The sequence below is a fragment of the Varanus komodoensis genome, unplaced genomic scaffold (genome assembly GCF_004798865.1).
Source record: "Varanus komodoensis strain SLA01 unplaced genomic scaffold, ASM479886v1 scaffold1, whole genome shotgun sequence".
Lineage (NCBI taxonomy): Eukaryota > Metazoa > Chordata > Lepidosauria > Squamata > Varanidae > Varanus > Varanus komodoensis.
The window spans coordinates 23,277,627-23,294,065 of NW_025335268.1; the positions used below are offsets into that span (position 1 = coordinate 23,277,627).

The window sequence follows — 16,439 nt, forward strand, 5'->3', positions numbered from 1 at the left end:
TTATACTCCATTCTTGCCAGATTGTATTGACAAAAGAATATTGGACTTTGCTACCAGCTTCCCCAAGCAGTTGCAGAGGAAGGACTAACTATAAATGTGCTACTGCTGATCAGGACAAAGGGTTTGTTTAGCTGAACCACCATTTTCTGATTCAATCCCCTTCCTCCCCCCGCCCCCACCACTGCAATATGCAATAGTAGAAATCCTTTGATGCCAGCACATCCTTGCACCAGTGCAGGTGGGCTTGCGGGAGAATATGGCTAGGAGGAAAGGGCAAAAACCCCGTGCACTTCAGGTTGGGAAAACATGTGTAATATTAAACAAGGCTGTTTAGTTTTCGAGACAGATTAGGGATACGCCATGATTTCAACTTTACAGTTGATTTAGTCTCATTTGGAAAGGTGTCGGGAGTACCATCTTGTCCAACTTTGATGGATGAGTTTCAATTATTGTGGCCTGATGATGTGAACAAGGACTTGGCTCTTGCCACCACTTGCTCACTTGATCCTCGCCCTTCCTGGCTCAGGAAGACATCTAGTCAAGGGGTTCATGTCTGGGTCTGGGAGGCTGTCAACACCTTACTGGGAGAGGGGTGGTTCCAACCTCTTTGAAGGAGACTGTGACAAGACTACTTCTTAAAAGGACAAAACTGGACCCAGGGACTGTTGCCAATAATTGGCTGCTGGCAGACATCTCATTTTGGGGCAAGGTGCTTGGGCAGCTGATGGCCAACCACCTCCAAACACTCTTGGATGAAACAGATTATCTAGATCCATTTCAAATGGATTTTAGGCTGGGATTTGGAACAGAAACTGCCTTGTCACCCTATGGGATGACCTTTGTTAGGAGAGAGACAGGGGGAGTGCGACCCTATTGGTTCTCCTGGACCTTTCAGTGGCTTTTGACACCACCATGGTGTCTTTCTGGCCGGGCTGGCTGGGTTAGCAGTTGCGGGTATTGTACTGCAGTGGTTCCTCTCCTACCTGGCCAACTGTGTCTAGATGGTGATGCTGTGGGACAGTTGCTCTTCCCCATAGTGATTATGCTGTCGAGTTCCACAGGGTTCTGTACTGTCCTCCATGCTGTTTAACATATACATGAAACTGCTGGGAGAGATCATTTGGAGGTGATGATGAAACCCAGCTTTACATCTCATTTTGATGCTCAGTCCAGATAAGGTGCTGTTGCTGGATGGTCCACCTGCTCAGAGGATGGGCCTTCAACCTGTCTTAGATGTGGTTGCACTCCTCCTGAAGAGCAGGGTCCGTAGCTTGGGGATTCTCCTGGACCCCAAAGTATCATTTGAGCCTCAGGTAGACTTGGTGGCCAGGATTCCTTCTTTCAGCTATGATTGATTTATCAACTGTGACCCAACCTGGACAGGCAAAGTCTAGGCACAGTCATCTATGCTCTGGTTACCTCTTGACTGAACTATTAAAACATGCTGTACATGGGCATGTTTCTGGAAGTCTTTCTGGAAACTTCAATTGGTACAGAGCAGGGCAGTGCAACCATTGGTGCAAGCAAGACTGTGTGCCCATGTGACTCCAGTATTATACCTACATTGTTTATTAGCTTAGCTCTGGGCCCAGTTAAGGTGCTTGTTTTAACGTAAAAACCCCTTGCTTGGGACCAGGGTACCTGAAGGATCGCCTGCTCCCATATGCACCTACCCAGGCTCTAAGATCAAATTTGGAGGCCCTTCTGAAAGAGTCATCCTCCAAGGAGGTAAGGAGGATGCTAGCAAAAGAGGAACCTTCTCAGTAGTTGTGTCCCAGTTGTGGAACAGCCTCCCAAAAGCAGTTCACCTGATGCCCTCATTACTGTCTTTTCAGCACCAGGAGAAAGCAACTTTATTTGCTAGGCATTTTAATAATAGATTTTATTTTTATAATGTTAGCGGTACTGTTGTTTTAACCCATGCAGTTTTAAATTATTATCCCCCTGCTGTGCACTGCTTTGTTTTATAGCCTTTAGTTTATTGTCATTTCAACTGATTACTTTTATTGTTGTGGTGTGTTTTTATCTCATTGTAATCCACTCAGAAGGCCTTTGGGCCAATACCAGAATGCAAGTTTTATAAATGAATGAATGAATGATTTTTCCCCAGTCTACTAGCTTATACAGAGCAGTATGTAGAATACGACCCATTCCTGGTGCCACCTGACCCATCTAATCCTTGGTTGTCTGATGATACCAGTTTCTGGGAAGCAGAAGCAAGGTACGCTGTGCATGATTGCCATCTATGTCTCATTTTCATAAAAGGCGCTTATATCACAAGTCTTAGTCTGAAAAATCAGGATTCTGGTAGTAATGGGGTGGGGGGAAACCTTGAACACATATCTAATCACCTTCCAGATCCCCCCACATTTGATACAGGAGAAATCAAGGAGCGTGGCTTGGACCCCAGGGCAGGGCTTACCTTTGGTTCGCTGTCACTAGCAGGGAAAGCAAAGCACTGGCCAGTCATGCAGCAGGAATGGGCTGCCTCTGCCACATCAGCTGTATGAGCAGGCACTGCCATCATACCAAGGTGGCTTCAAGTGGCTGTAAGCCGTATCATGTGTTATGGAACAAGATACAGGCGGAGATGTCCTGGGAAAGACCAAGAACTGCATCAATTACAGCAGGCATATATGGCTATATAAATGCGCTGTCCACACAACAGGGGACTCTGCATCCTGAGACTGGACGGCAGGCTGTGAGGATGATGGGGAGGTGGACTGCTGAGCTTTAAGACCTGCAGCAGATCTGCCTTCCCTCAGCTTTCCTGAAGGCTTCGCCATCTCAGCTGATCCCATCAGCACAGAGTGTTTTTATGGCATTTGGATTGTGTTTGCTATGCTTTGGCTACGGGGTGGAATAAAAATGAAATAATAATGACAAGAGCAACAACAATGCGGCACAGCAATGCGGCCACCAAAGGCAGCGTGCTGGGCCAATTTCCTTGGCCAGGGTGCTGATCCGAACAGGTGCCTCTTTACGAACCTGTTTATGTACCCCTCTTCTAACTTGAGCAAAAGTACATCAGTCACCTGCTTGCTCTGCAGCTGTAGTGCTGCTGTGCGTTAAGTCATTAATGTTGTTACAGATCATTTAATTAGCCTGAGGCCTAATTACTGCATGCATCCTATTTCGAAAAAATAAGCACACCAATAAAATAAACATCCCTTGTGGAAAGAGACTGGTTTGTCAGTTTCAGAAGGCAATAAATAAACACATATCTCTGATGTTTGATAATCTAAATGGGGATTATCCTCCTGTAGGGAAAAAAATACCACGTCTGAAGTAGTCCCTTGAGCAACCTTCCCCAGTATGATGTGCTGCAGAAGTATTGGACTATCATGCCCATAATCCCCCAGCCAGCAGAATTGGCAGGGGGAGGGCACCAGGTTGGAGAAAGCTAGCCAAGACTGGTCTGATCCATTTTAAAGGAACTTTAGGAATTTCATAACTTCAACAAGGATGAAGCTTTAACTCTCTGTGTGCAAACCCTTCCCCTATATTTTCCAGTAAAGAGCCAAATCAGCAAAGAGTAAAACGATGGGGATTTGGCATGGATGAAGCCCTGAAAGACCCAGTGGGAAGAGAGCAGTTCCTCAAATTCCTGGAGTCTGAATTCAGCTCAGAAAACTTAAGGTAAAATATTTGTGTGTGACTATCAAAGTCAAGGCTGTCCAAAGCAGGGAGGGGACAAATTCCAGCTTCCCAGGCCCCACAAAACAAGGGCTCCCAGACATGGTGCCTCCTTCACCTCACTCTTCCACGTTGGAGGACCGCAGTCACACGTGTGCAGGGGTCCTGTGGGGTACAGTGGCAGGGTCCCCAAACAATACCCCCACCTTGGCCTACTTCCCATAAACACTTTGGACAGAACTGATTGATATTTCCCTTCCTGATTTCCCCCATTATAGCTCTGGACCAGCAGCTAAACTTTCTGAAGAAGCCTTCCTGAGAATCTGGCCAGGTTATTTTGCCAGAGATCAGAGCCAAATCATCTGATTAGTCATCTTGGTCCATATGGTATTTTGCCCATGCTGTGATGGCATCTGAAATGCTAAATCGATTAAAAATATATACTAGGAGAGAAGCTTTGCATCCCAGTTTACACAGTTTAATCAGCAGGATCAGTAATCCTAGACTTTAATGATCAGTAGTGCTTAGAAGGAGCAGCTGTGGCGGGGTGAGCCCTGTGGGATGCTTCATGAACTGTAGGGTGGGATCAAATTTGTGTGCCCTCTGAACAGCTGCTGTACATGGTATTTTACATGTGCACTGAGTCTTTCAGCCTCCCCCGTGTTCCATCACCATCACGTTCCACCTACAGAGCCAGTTTGGAGGAGCCAGGGAAACCCTGGAGCAACACTTGACATGTCAAGAACACTGCCATTAGATGATTAAATTAACCATCCATCTTTGCATGTGTGGAGATGCCTTAGGGAACCTGTGGCCTGCCAGATGTTTGGGACTACAACTCATAAGTTTTAGCTAGCATGATCATTGGTTGGAGATGATGGGAGCGCTTTCCTCGGGCAACAGGAGGGGATCAGGTTTCCTGCCTAAGCATTCTGTGCATGCTAGTAGCTCTCTGGATGCTGGACTAGAAGAGTGTACTGCTATGGACAGTGCTATAACTCACTGAGCATGTTCAAGAGCACTGTAACTACTTGGTTACAGACACATCTGTATTTATTTCCAGAGGTTTAACGTAAGAGTGGTGCTGAAGCAGACCAAAGATCCATCCAGTTCAGCATTCTCTTCACCCAGTGGCCAACCAGCTGTCCACAGGATCGCAGAAGCAGGATATGAATGGGACAGCACCCTCCTGCCCAGGGTCCTTAGCATGCTGCCTCCGATGCTGGAGGTAGCTTGTAGCCATCAGGACTAGCAGCCACTCATAGCCTTCTCCATGGATTTGTCCAATCCCCTTTGAAAGCCATCCAAATTTGTGGCTATTGCTATGCCTCATGGAAGTTTAACTACGTGTTTGTGAAGAAGCAGCTCTGTTTATCTTTTCCAGATTACCACCAGTCAGCTGCATGGGAAGTCCCAGGTTCTAGTATTATGGAAGGAGGAGAAAAACATCCCTTACCCACTTTCTCCACACCATGCATAATTCTGTATACATCTTTCATGTCTCCCCTTCCTCATCCCTTTTTCTAAGCTAAACAATCTCCGCTGTTGTACAGGGAAGTTGCTCCAGCCCTTTAATCATTTTAATTGCCTTTTTCTGCACTTTCCCCAGCTCTACCATATTCTTTCTTTGGTGCAATGACCAGAAGCGTATGCAATAGTCAAAATCCAGGTGCAGCATAGATTCGCATAAGGGGCAGTACAATATTGCCAGCTTTATTTTCATTGCTTTTCATTCATCATCAACAATTATTCCATTGTGTTTATGTCTGCCTTTTTGATTCTTGTGAGAAACCCCAGGTAGCTTACATGGCTACATTTATTCTCACAACAACCACCTTGTGAGAAAGGTTAGACTAAGTGAATGACTGGCCTAAATTCACCCAGTGAGCTTCCTAGCTGACTGGGGACTGGAAGGCAGACCTCTCCAGTCCCCAGTCCAACACTCTAACTATCACACTGGCTCTAAGTGTGCCTTTTTCACTGCAGCCCTTTCTGGGTTGAGATTTCCATTGCGCTGTCCACTATCAACCTCCAAATCTCTTCCTTGGTCACTTCTTCCTTGGTCACTCAACACTAGCTCAGATTCCATCAGTTGCATATATTTGGGAGTTGGGGTTCTTTGCCTGAACATGCATTACTTGACACTTCCTTACACTTTATTGCATTTGCCATTTTGATGCCCATCCTTCCAGTTTGGAGAGACCATTTTAAAGCTGCTCACATCACCTTTTGGTTTTAACCACGCAGGATCATTGGGCATCATCAAGAAACCTGACCACATCTGTTCATGCAAGCTTTACTGATCCCTATTAACCCACCTGAGCTTCCTGCCCTCCCCAGAAAGCATTTTCTGGGGTTTGGGGGACCCTCCAGAACAGAATAGCAGAGGGCAAAGAGGGCTGTGTAGGTGAGGGGTGGTGCGTGAGCAACAGTGCTGGTTACAACACAACACTGGATGTAACCAACTGAATTCTAACCTTGTTTCAGGGCATCATTGTTGGTTTACAGCAGTTGAAAAACCAGTGAAATACCTCAGATAAATTTCTCTGGATATTATTTTTCCAAAGTAGCATTGTATCTGTCTTATACTGAAGAACATCCACTGTCTAGACCAGGCTTCTCCAACCTGGTGGCCTCCAGAGGCATTTGGACTATGACTCCCAGAATTCCCATCCAGCAGGGCCATTGACTGGGAATTCTGGGTGTTGTAGTCCAAATGTGTCTGGAAGGCACAAGATTGGGGAAGGCTGGTCTACATTGACCATTTCTGAATCCAAACTCAGATCATGTAAAATGATGCAGTAGCACCAAGCTGAAGAAATTGGTTGAAAGGTCTCCAAATGCTGGCTATTGCTCTTTCAGTTACTCTTAAAGTGTAGCTCTACAGCATTAAAAAGCAAGCAAGATGGTGAGTGGGATTCTTTCAGTCAGCTCCTTCCTGGAAGGAGCAAACGATTCAGGTAATTAGCAGAGATCCTCATCCATGAAGGCATCCCTATAAATGATAGGGAATGAAAGTTGCAAATGCAGAGCTGTGTATACCCAGCTGCCATTGAGGAAGCCCTCATGTAAAGGAAATGCACAGGCCATTGTAAGGCCATTGCTCTTGGGATATTACATACATTACAACTTAATTATCTGCTAATTATTGTACTTCCCCAAATATTTGGATGCAGCGTGCTTCTCAACCAGTGATACATCTCAAAACATACATTCAAATACATATTTTATGAGAAAATCTATATTTAAGTACATTAGAGAAAAATAAACCAATTTGGGGAGAATTTTGGGAGACTGTTAAAACATCTCAAATGAATGTCAAAATAAGGGTTTGGGAATTAAAGGTAAAAACATGTCATAGTGACATGGAGCAGAAGTAGACATATTTGTCTGTCCTTATGCTAAAGCAAATATGGAGCTCTGGATGAATGCTGAAGTGCTTCCATAAATTTTCCAGATGTATTTTTAAAGACATATTTTAAAAATTAAAATCTAATAAAAAGATTTGCATTTGCACATTAATCCATAGATGATCTTTGCATTTACTTTTTCCTGTACAGGTTCTGGTTAGCAGTAGAAGACCTGAAGAAGAGACCGATGCGAGAAGTTCCTGCCAGAGTACAGGAAATCTGGCAAGAATTCCTTGCCCCTGGTGCACCGAGTGCCATTAACCTAGACTCCAAAAGTTACGACAAAACCACGCAGAACGTGAAGGAACCAGGGCGGTATACATTTGTTGATGCTCAGGTTAGCAGAATCCGTTTATGCACTTACGCCAAAATATACTGCTGGCAGTGAAGATATATGGCAGTGAAAACCTATGGCAGGTTTTCAGTCCATTTCCACTATTCTCAGCCAATAATTAATGGAATCTGTGACATGCCAGAAACCCCATGCACACTATTTAATACTATTAAATTCATTTCAGTAATGCACTAGTTAATTTTTAAAAAATGATACACTCATATTTAAGCCATGATTTGAATGGAAAAGTCTATCATATGCATTTTCTTTTTCATTAAAATCAATGGGATTTAAATGATTTGACTCTGGCTGGATTTTATGCTCCTTACTGTGCCCTCTAGACACGCTATTCCAAGATGCTCAAAGCAATTCACATACATTTGCACATTAATCCATACAGAACCTCTTCAAAGAAAGTGAATATTAGGCAATGGTTAAGCTCCACCCCATCTTCACACAGCCTTTTTTCCTCTCATAAAGGTGACGGAGTGGGGGATATTAGGGACTTTTAGGTGATAGAACTGCAAATTGCTTTTCTTTCAAGTGTGGCAGGAAATAGCTGCTGGCAATTTAATGAAGTACCAAGGCTGGTTTGCCTGCTTGCTCTCTCCCTCTCTCTCCCTTTCTTTCAGTCTTTTGAAAAGCCAAGTCATGGCTTTGCCAAAAGATAGTAGCCCAGCTGCCATTTTGTAATGGAGGGGAGAGGAAGTAGGAAGGGAATGGCACTTTGTGGTTTCTTTTAGCTTCCTCCCCACCCCATTTCCCAAGTGGCAGCTGGGCTAAGGATCAGTTTGAGCAGCACCTTTGAAAGAGAGCGAGAGAGAGCATCACAACTTCATCGAACTCTAAGAAGCTAATAATAATTCGTGTGGTGTAATGGTTAAGAGTGCAGGACTGGGACTCAGGCGACATGGGTTCTAGTCCCCACTTAGGCATGAAGCCAACTGGATGACTTTGGAACAGCTCAGACTCTCAGCGTGACCTACCTCATAGGATTCTTGTTGTGAGACTAAGATTGAGTGGAGTGGAATTATGTAAACCACCCTTGGCATCATGGAAGATGGAGGATATAAATATAATAAACACATTACATAATCCCTCATCTCTGGCTTTGGTAATTTATTTCCCCACCACTCCTTGTGAATTTGCCAAAAACATTCCTTTTAGCACACGGCACAGCCTTAGTCAATATTACTGTCTTCATATTAATAATATTGGGGGCCTGAGGAGGAGAGGTACTGCCTTACCTGTCAACTCAGAGCAGAGTTGAGCCATCGTCTTTCAGCTCATAATTTACTGGCTAGACCAGAGCAGCCTTTACGGCAAAGTTCTCTCTACGGTCTACCTTAGCATGTTCTAAAGGAATAAATAATTCTGTAACAGCCAGAATTACAGGATTAATTGTGTAACCCTAAACCTGTCTACATTCAGAAGTAAGTCCCATTGCATCCTTGATCTGTTAGCCCAATATTGTTTCCACTGCTATACACTGATTTATTTCTCACAAGAGTGGCTTTTGAAGAACCTTCTAGACTCAAGCAAGAGGATCATCTTCTCTGGATGCATGACGCTATTTCTCATTATCATTAACAAAAATCATGTGGAGAAGGAAGTATAACCCATAAAATAATCACTCTTCTTTTGACAGCATGGGGTGAGCTTATTCTGAAGTCTGACCTACAGATATTCTATTTGGGGAATCTCACAAAGAAGACTTTCTCTGGACAGCTCTAAATCCCAAACCTGTTATTCTCTCCTAAGGGTGTAAAAGGTGTTCCTGAATCAGCTCTATCAGGATTTTTAAACTGTAGACTGGCCTGATTTAGCCTTCTGGAAATGTCAAGCAATTGAAAAGTGAAGTGAAGTATTTTCCCCTACCAAACTAGGGAAACCATTGTAGGAGGGCACTGCTGTCAGGGTCCGGGGCATGGGCGGCAGGTGAGGCAGGGTGGAGGCCTGCAGCAGGATTAGAGGGCCAAAGGCAAGAGGCCGCAAGATGAGAAGGTCCAGGCAAACAGACAGTCCTAGAGCACCACAGCCAAGAGCAGAATCCAAGAGTACGGCCCAGAGGGGAAGTGCTAGAAAGAGGATCACGTTCTGGAGCAGGGAAGGCCTGCAAGGATGGTGCAGCTACCTGGGAAGGCAGGGTCAGGCTGTTGACAGGGATGGAAGCAGGAACTAGTGTGACTGTCTACACAACCAGACAGAACAATGGTGCACGCTAGACTGGCAGCATCTCTTATCTTGGACTGGACTTGTGGCAGGCTGCAGCTGCGTATTTGGTAATATTTGCAGCCCGGCGTATTCTCCTTGTAGCACAGGATGCTGAAAAAGACATTTCTGTACACCTACGCTTACAAAAGCACATGCAGCAAATGTTAATGTCCTTTCATGCCACTAGATGGCTGCCTATATTCATATTTTCCAGGCAAGCTTTCTTCTCCATCTTTACTTTGATAGATCCATGTTGGTGCAGCAGATCAGGCAGAGTGCTGCATGCTTCTTTTGGTCTTATAGATAGGGCAGTATCCAATGACTAACCTAAATGAGGGTGCAATGGTAATAGCCTTAGCTTATGCACCAATTCCCCCATCAGTAAGCCAGCTAATGCTACTAGCCTTACACTAGAGTAGTTGATGTTTGCATAGTGTAATCCATGGTAGCTGTTGCACCAAGTTGGATACTGCCTGGAGTGTTTAATTTATTTGGTCACAAGTAACTTACTAAAGCAGTCAACTGCCTTGCACAATCAGAACTTGTTCTCTCTAACATAATAGCTGAAGTAAAATCTCATAATACTAAGTTGGGCTTCCACAGGAGGTGGTTGAGGCCCATCGGTGAGGGTGTTCAAAGACAGGCTGGACATGCACACAGTATGCATGTCGTAAGCGGAGCCGGCTGGAGCTGGGGGTCAGACTAGATGGCCCAGGAGGCTCCTTCTGACTCACTCTGTTTCTCTGTTTCTATGTTTAAGTTGGCAAACTGCCATTTAAAACCCAGAGTGTCTGGTTTCTTCAGTAACTTCTCACCGTGGAAAATCTGCTTGCAGAGTTGTCAGGTACATGTCGACATTTTCACACAGCCCAGCAAGCATCATCACAGCCCAGCTGTACTTTTATCTACTGGCAAAAATAATACAGTATATACATGTGTACAGGAATCTGTGGTATTGCTTTGCTGTTTCCAACTGCAAATTTATTTTCCAAAGTGTTATTTCAACTTCCATATATTCTTTAAATATTTTAGGAGCACATCTATAAGCTGATGAAAAGTGATTCATATCCACGTTTTCTACGATCCAGTGCCTACCAGGAACTACTACAGGCCAAGAAGAAGGTATTGCTTCATATTGTCTATGCATTCTCAATCTTTCAGGGGCAATTTCCCTTGCTACTGCAGTGCCTTCTTTCTCTCCATGGGCAATTCAGCTGCATATCTGGTAGGTGAAGAGGTCCACACAAACACTGACTGGGCCACGAGGGCATCTCTTTGTACAACTGAATGAGTGAAGCTAAGCAGATCCAGTCTGATGTTCACATTATACAATTTGGGGGAGGGGTGAATCAAAGGACTACATTGGGAAACTAGCTTATGAGTGTGTTAAATATTTCTAGAAATATTCTTTTAGACTACTAAACTTGATAATACTCTCATGTTCACCTTCTGTAATAACTTTTGCTTTCAAAACTGAATGGTTTGCAGATCCTACAGTCTTATCCTTAGCGCACGTATTCAGAAATTAATCCTGCGGCCCAGGGTTAGCCTGTTCTTTGTGTCTCATAGGTGTGCTAGTATTGCAGCATAGACAGAGGAAAATGCCCAGGATGGATGGATTTTCTCCTTGCATTGTGACCCTGTTGGGGTGTTTAGCCTGAACAGGGAATTCCAGCGTGCAGAAGGGGCAAAGGGCTGTGCCTCCACCCCAGATGTCCCCACCTCTTCTGTCCCTCACCTTCCCAAACTGACCCGGAAGGGCTGAAGGAGGCCTGCCCATTCAATGAGCAGAACATGCTTAGAAGGTGCCCCATTATTTGGAACCCAGATTTATTAGGGTTCCGGATTGCAGGGAAGCGTCTATGCGCATTCCACTGAGTGTGCACACGCATGCTCTTCAGATGTCCCAGCTCAACACAAGCAGGTCAAGAGCAGAGGGAGATGGGGCACAGGGAGTGTCAAGGGTGGTGCCATCCGTCACACTCCCCTCCGGGGCCGTGCACGGGCCGCATTTCCTGTCGAGGAATAATGCTTTGCAGCACTGTTGCCTGCCAGCCGACTCTCAAGTGTAGTTACAAGGCAGCTGTCTAGGGATAGTACCCACCTCCTGGGAGACCCCCTCGTGTAAGGTCCACTGAAATGAATTATAATATGGCAAGGGCAGGACACCGGTCAGTAGGCAGCCCTTCGTGTGACAGCGGTGTTAAAAATAACTACACAGGAACAAGGAGATGGCAGAGGAACTAAATTCTTTGCAGAACAAGGATTAAAATTGTGCATTAAACAAGGTCCTGAGATCAGGATCTGAGAATTCTTAAATAATTAACATGTGGAATTGCTGATATTTATTTTATATAATGGACTTTCACCTCGTACCTTCAGCCCATAAGGGCTCCAAGGGCAGCTAACAGAAAGGATAAAAACAATACAACCAGTCACAAGACAGTACAACCACATCACATCAAATAAAAACACAGCCGATAAAGCATTCTAATAGCGTCCCTCCCAGCCCATAATTGCTAATTATCTCAATGAAGATGTGGTTGGTCGTGAAAGGGGCAGCCCCATCTGCAGTGTGCATGGGCAAGGGAGCCTGAGCATCAGGACTCAGAGAAGGGGCGGAAAGTAAAGTAACTTTTATTACAAGGCCTTTATAATATTCTTTTGGTACTCTGTTGCTTGTCCTCTTCAGTTGAAATAACATACAACACTTTTAGTTCCAAATATCTTTTTTTTTAAACCATCTTTTACTGAGCAACTAGATCCCATGGGGATAGTATCCTGCAAGAGGCGTGTTGCCAAGGAGGCTCATTTCTCAAAACTTGGTTCCCATTCTTATGCATCAGCGAGGTCGCTAGGAACCTGCTCCCTCCACCATCTCCCCTATCCAGACTAGTATTTATGGGCAAATGTTGGGAGGCATTTTTGCTTGAATCCTGGTGGGGACAGAAAGAACTCATCCTTTTTATGCTCTACCATAGGCTTGATCCTAGCTAGAGGACCCCACACCTGCTACTTAGAGGACTTAAAAAGTGATGCATTTGACAGACAGGATATCTTGACCCTTATATTTAATAGCTTTTAAACCTAAACGGCAGCCGAAACCCAAACCACCATATCCCCACTTCCTTCCTTCCTGCCTTCCTTCCTTCCTTTATTATTTGCATTTATATACCACCCTAGTAGCCCAGAGGGCTCTCTGGGTGGTTTACAAACATTAAACTACATGCACCGTACCTTGCTGACACTATATCAAACTGCCAAATAATTCAAAGAGTCTTTAAATGGTGTTCCTGGGTTCTGTAAACATCTGATTGTTAAATCAGCAGGATATCCACATCTCATTGTTGTGCTTCACGTTCACGTTTTGTTTTAGATTATGCCAGTTTTGTCTGCCTGATAGTATTTCTCACCAAAGGCCCTGATCCAGAGGTCATCCCATCCCTCAGCTTTCCATTTTGCAGTTAATAAGCCACCAAAGCCGACCGCTGGCCTTCCACCCAGAGGCGCAAGAACAGTGCTGGACAGCTGTACGGGCACTTCTGGGTGCTGGATAGAACTTTGATCTCTCTGACTACTCCACAGTCTTGCTGTTGTGTGCAAGATGCCCTTTCTGGATCAGGTGAAAAATGGCAAAACCTTCCCTATTATATTTCTCTGAGGCTTCGCATCTCCTTCTGTACTCGCTTCCGCTTTGTGTTTTAGCAATCCATTGCTTTGTTGTTCCTTTATTTTCCTAGTCTGTTCTTTTGGGCTTCTTTTGTTTTGTTTCCATGGCCTTTTTATTTTTTCTTTCACTTTAAGTTTGGAAACACATTGGACCGCCGAACGTCTTTTGAGAAATTCACACGCAGTGTGGTAAGTGCATAACCTTGCAAGCCTTGTGGTTAACAGATTCTTCTCGGTTGTTATTTGGGTAACTCTGTACACAAGCAGCCTTTCACACAGGCCTCACTGGAATTACGTGGACTAGGTTAAATGGCAAGAGCATGCACATCTAGTCATTACTGGGATAAAAACAAAAGCTGAAGCTTTTCTATGAAAAGAGAACAAGACTGTGTGTTACTGAATTATACAATAATTTGATTTTTTCCCATTTCACTCTGCATAGTCTTACTTCAAGCCACCCTTTAAAAATGTTGCATTTTCTTTGGGTGTGTTTTCAAAGTATATGTGCCAGTGCCTTTGGATTGGGTTTTTTTTTTAAAATACATGGTGCAAGTTCAAACTAAAGCATTCAACACATTTATTTTTGTAGGGCAGGAACATCCCAATTTTCCCATGCCATAAAAACTGTACACCAACACTGAGGGCGAGCACTAACCTGTTATGAAAAGAGGTAGAAAGATCTTGGCTTATACTCCAGTCTGTTGACATTGTCTGCTGAACTGTGTGCATTTCATGTGTGCGCGTGTGCGTGTGTGTGTAAGTGTGCCGTATTGTGGCTTTTAATGTGACAGCCAGTTAATGAAGTTGTGTGAGCTGAAGTGACAATCTATAAAGAACATCAGCAAAGATCATGGTTTTTGTTTTCAGTTTCTTCATGAAGGATTAAGGAATAGTTACCCTAAATCAGTTTAATAATTTCCAAATAAGCAGGGTTTAAAGTACAACCTAAACTATATTTATTGTTATGATAAGGATAAATATAGCAAGTAGAAAACATGGACAACATGATCTGGGGAAGTCTTTTGTGTTGCAACTTAAAAATAAAGAAGGGGGTGTTTCAAGATTTATATTTAGCAAAACACACATCCCAAAGTAATAGTAGAGGAGTATGTAAATTTAAGAATTTAACTGGATCTGGGGTCTTTGGATGCTCTCACTCAGACCCTAATTCATTTCAATGGGCCTTAGACACAAAGACTTCTTTCTGAATTGTTTTCCTATCTGCTAGCCACATAAAAATAAAAGATTAGTGAAACAAAAACCCCTATTTTTGCATGGTGGTTTTGCCACAGCATGTTTCTCTGTGAGTTCTGTATCGTATGTGCAGGGGAGGGGTGGGGGGAGAGTCTGTAAAGCCAACATTATAGTACTTTGAGATGTGTAACCAAACTTTTTCATAATTATAGGTACAGTATTACACAAAAACTAAGAACCATACAACATATCATGAGCTTTGAGCTTCAAAAAATTCCTCTTTATCCATTCCATGCCTTTGCTGCCTAAGAGTCCAGGCTCCCCAGGTGGTTCTTCTGCAATGGCTATTGGAATATAAATTGTGTCATGAGGACAAAACTGCTGAACCATGATGGTGCAACTTCCATCAATGTAAAGCACAGGTGGCAAACTCCAGTCACATCTAAGCACTTCATAACTCTTGATAATGTATGGCCCAATACTGCTGAGCCCGGCTTAAACAGATCAGGAGCAGGGGTTGGATAATTGCTATCCAGCGCTCAAGAATGCCGTTGGCCAAGGCTTGGGTGCCTTCCCTGCCCTGCCCTGCCCTGCCCTGGCATGAGAGAGGGAGAAGGCAGAGCAGGGGAATTGTTTAAGCCTAGCATATTTGTTGGTCCCACTATAACAGATTCAAATGTCAATTGTGTGTGTTCATGCTGCTGATGCTCTAGAGGAATAAACCTGCTAAGAACTATTCCAGAAAAAGTAGCCAAGGAACGCAAGTTTCCAATTCATGACTTAGGTAAAAGGAAGCATTCACAGAACAAATGTATCAAGTTTGCAGCTTTCAGCAAGTTTTCCTTGAGGCTGTTCTCTTCATCTTGGGTTTTCTCTTTTCTGTACAGTTTTGAATAGTTCTTAATTCCAGAAAGCCCCGTCTAGGTGTTCAAAGAACCCAGTGATGGGAACACACAAGCTGGAAGCAGGGCTGTACTGTATAGACCTACTCTTGATGTTCCGTGTATCAGTGTCTCCTCCCTTGGGTGGCCATGCATAGATCGTAGATATCTGTAGAGAGAAGACCTCTACATCTGCTCTTGGCTTATATGTTTGCATTCCTAGATTCCTTGAATCTCCAGAATGGGCAGAGTGATGTTAGAAAGAGGTTGTCAATAAGAAAAAATAATTTTGAGTGTCCATGTGTGCAGACATGTAAATGAGACACAACTTAAGCATGCCGCTTACATAATATTTTGCAGGATGGTCAACAAATGAGTTTGTGGCCTTAACACAGTACCCCTTCTATCTAGCATATAAAATTATCAGCAGATACTAATAAAGAAGCCTGATTTCCATTTCAGATTATGGGTTCTGACAATGCTTTGTGCATTGCGCAGTTCAGCTATGGATTCCATTTCAAGCAAGGTCAGGCTCATCAGAATGTAATCAGCACCATGGAAAGCTCCATATGGTGCTGGTGCTGGGAGCCGGTCAAGGTTGCCTCCTGTATGTTGCTCCAAGAGAGGGTAGAACAAAACTAAAATTTCTTGCCCTCTAGACTTGTTAGGTCCAGCTGTACCTTACTGAGTCTTTGGCCCTTAAAGAGGTCTGTTCTGATTTAGGTTGCAGTGACATGGGAGTAGTTGGGGTAGGCCAGTGTCTTCATAGCCCAAGACCTCAGAGTCTGCGGACAGTAATGAAGCTTCCTCTGGATGTAAGGAAACCACTCCCTGAGGCGCCTCAGGTTCTGGGTGATAGAAGTCTCACAATGTATTTCAGGGGTGGGATCTTCTGCTAGTGACCCCAGAGACTCTTCTAAGGATGCGGGTCAGGATTCTTGGCAAATTATAGTAGGAGTGCTGGCCAAAGACACTTTTCCATGCACAGCCCAGCTCTGTACACCTATAAATGTAATCTTTTTCTCTAACCAGCTTCCGCCTTTCTCTCATTAGCATACTTGCAGATAATATTTATTTTATTTATTTATTAAAACATTTCTA

General features: G+C 44.0%; 1 protein-coding gene across 12 annotated transcripts in view; it reads left to right on the forward strand.

Annotated features, from left to right (window-relative positions):
• RGS7 (regulator of G protein signaling 7) overlaps window positions 1-16,439 on the forward strand; it is a 176,471-nt gene that overhangs the window by 157,420 nt on the left and 2,612 nt on the right. For 4 of the 12 annotated variants that reach the window (XM_044448478.1, XM_044448513.1, XM_044448549.1 and 1 more), the window contains 4 exons: window positions 2,111-2,221; window positions 3,514-3,639; window positions 7,197-7,383; window positions 10,627-10,716. In XM_044448478.1, coding sequence (XP_044304413.1) covers window positions 2,111-2,221; window positions 3,514-3,639; window positions 7,197-7,383; window positions 10,627-10,716 — 514 coding nt within the window. Of the gene's footprint in view, window positions 1-2,110; window positions 2,222-3,513; window positions 3,640-7,196; window positions 7,384-10,626; window positions 10,717-13,398; window positions 13,453-13,852; window positions 13,955-16,439 lie in introns of those variants that run through there. The other 8 variants (XM_044448470.1, XM_044448539.1, XM_044448487.1 and 5 more) reach the window with 5 other exon arrangements.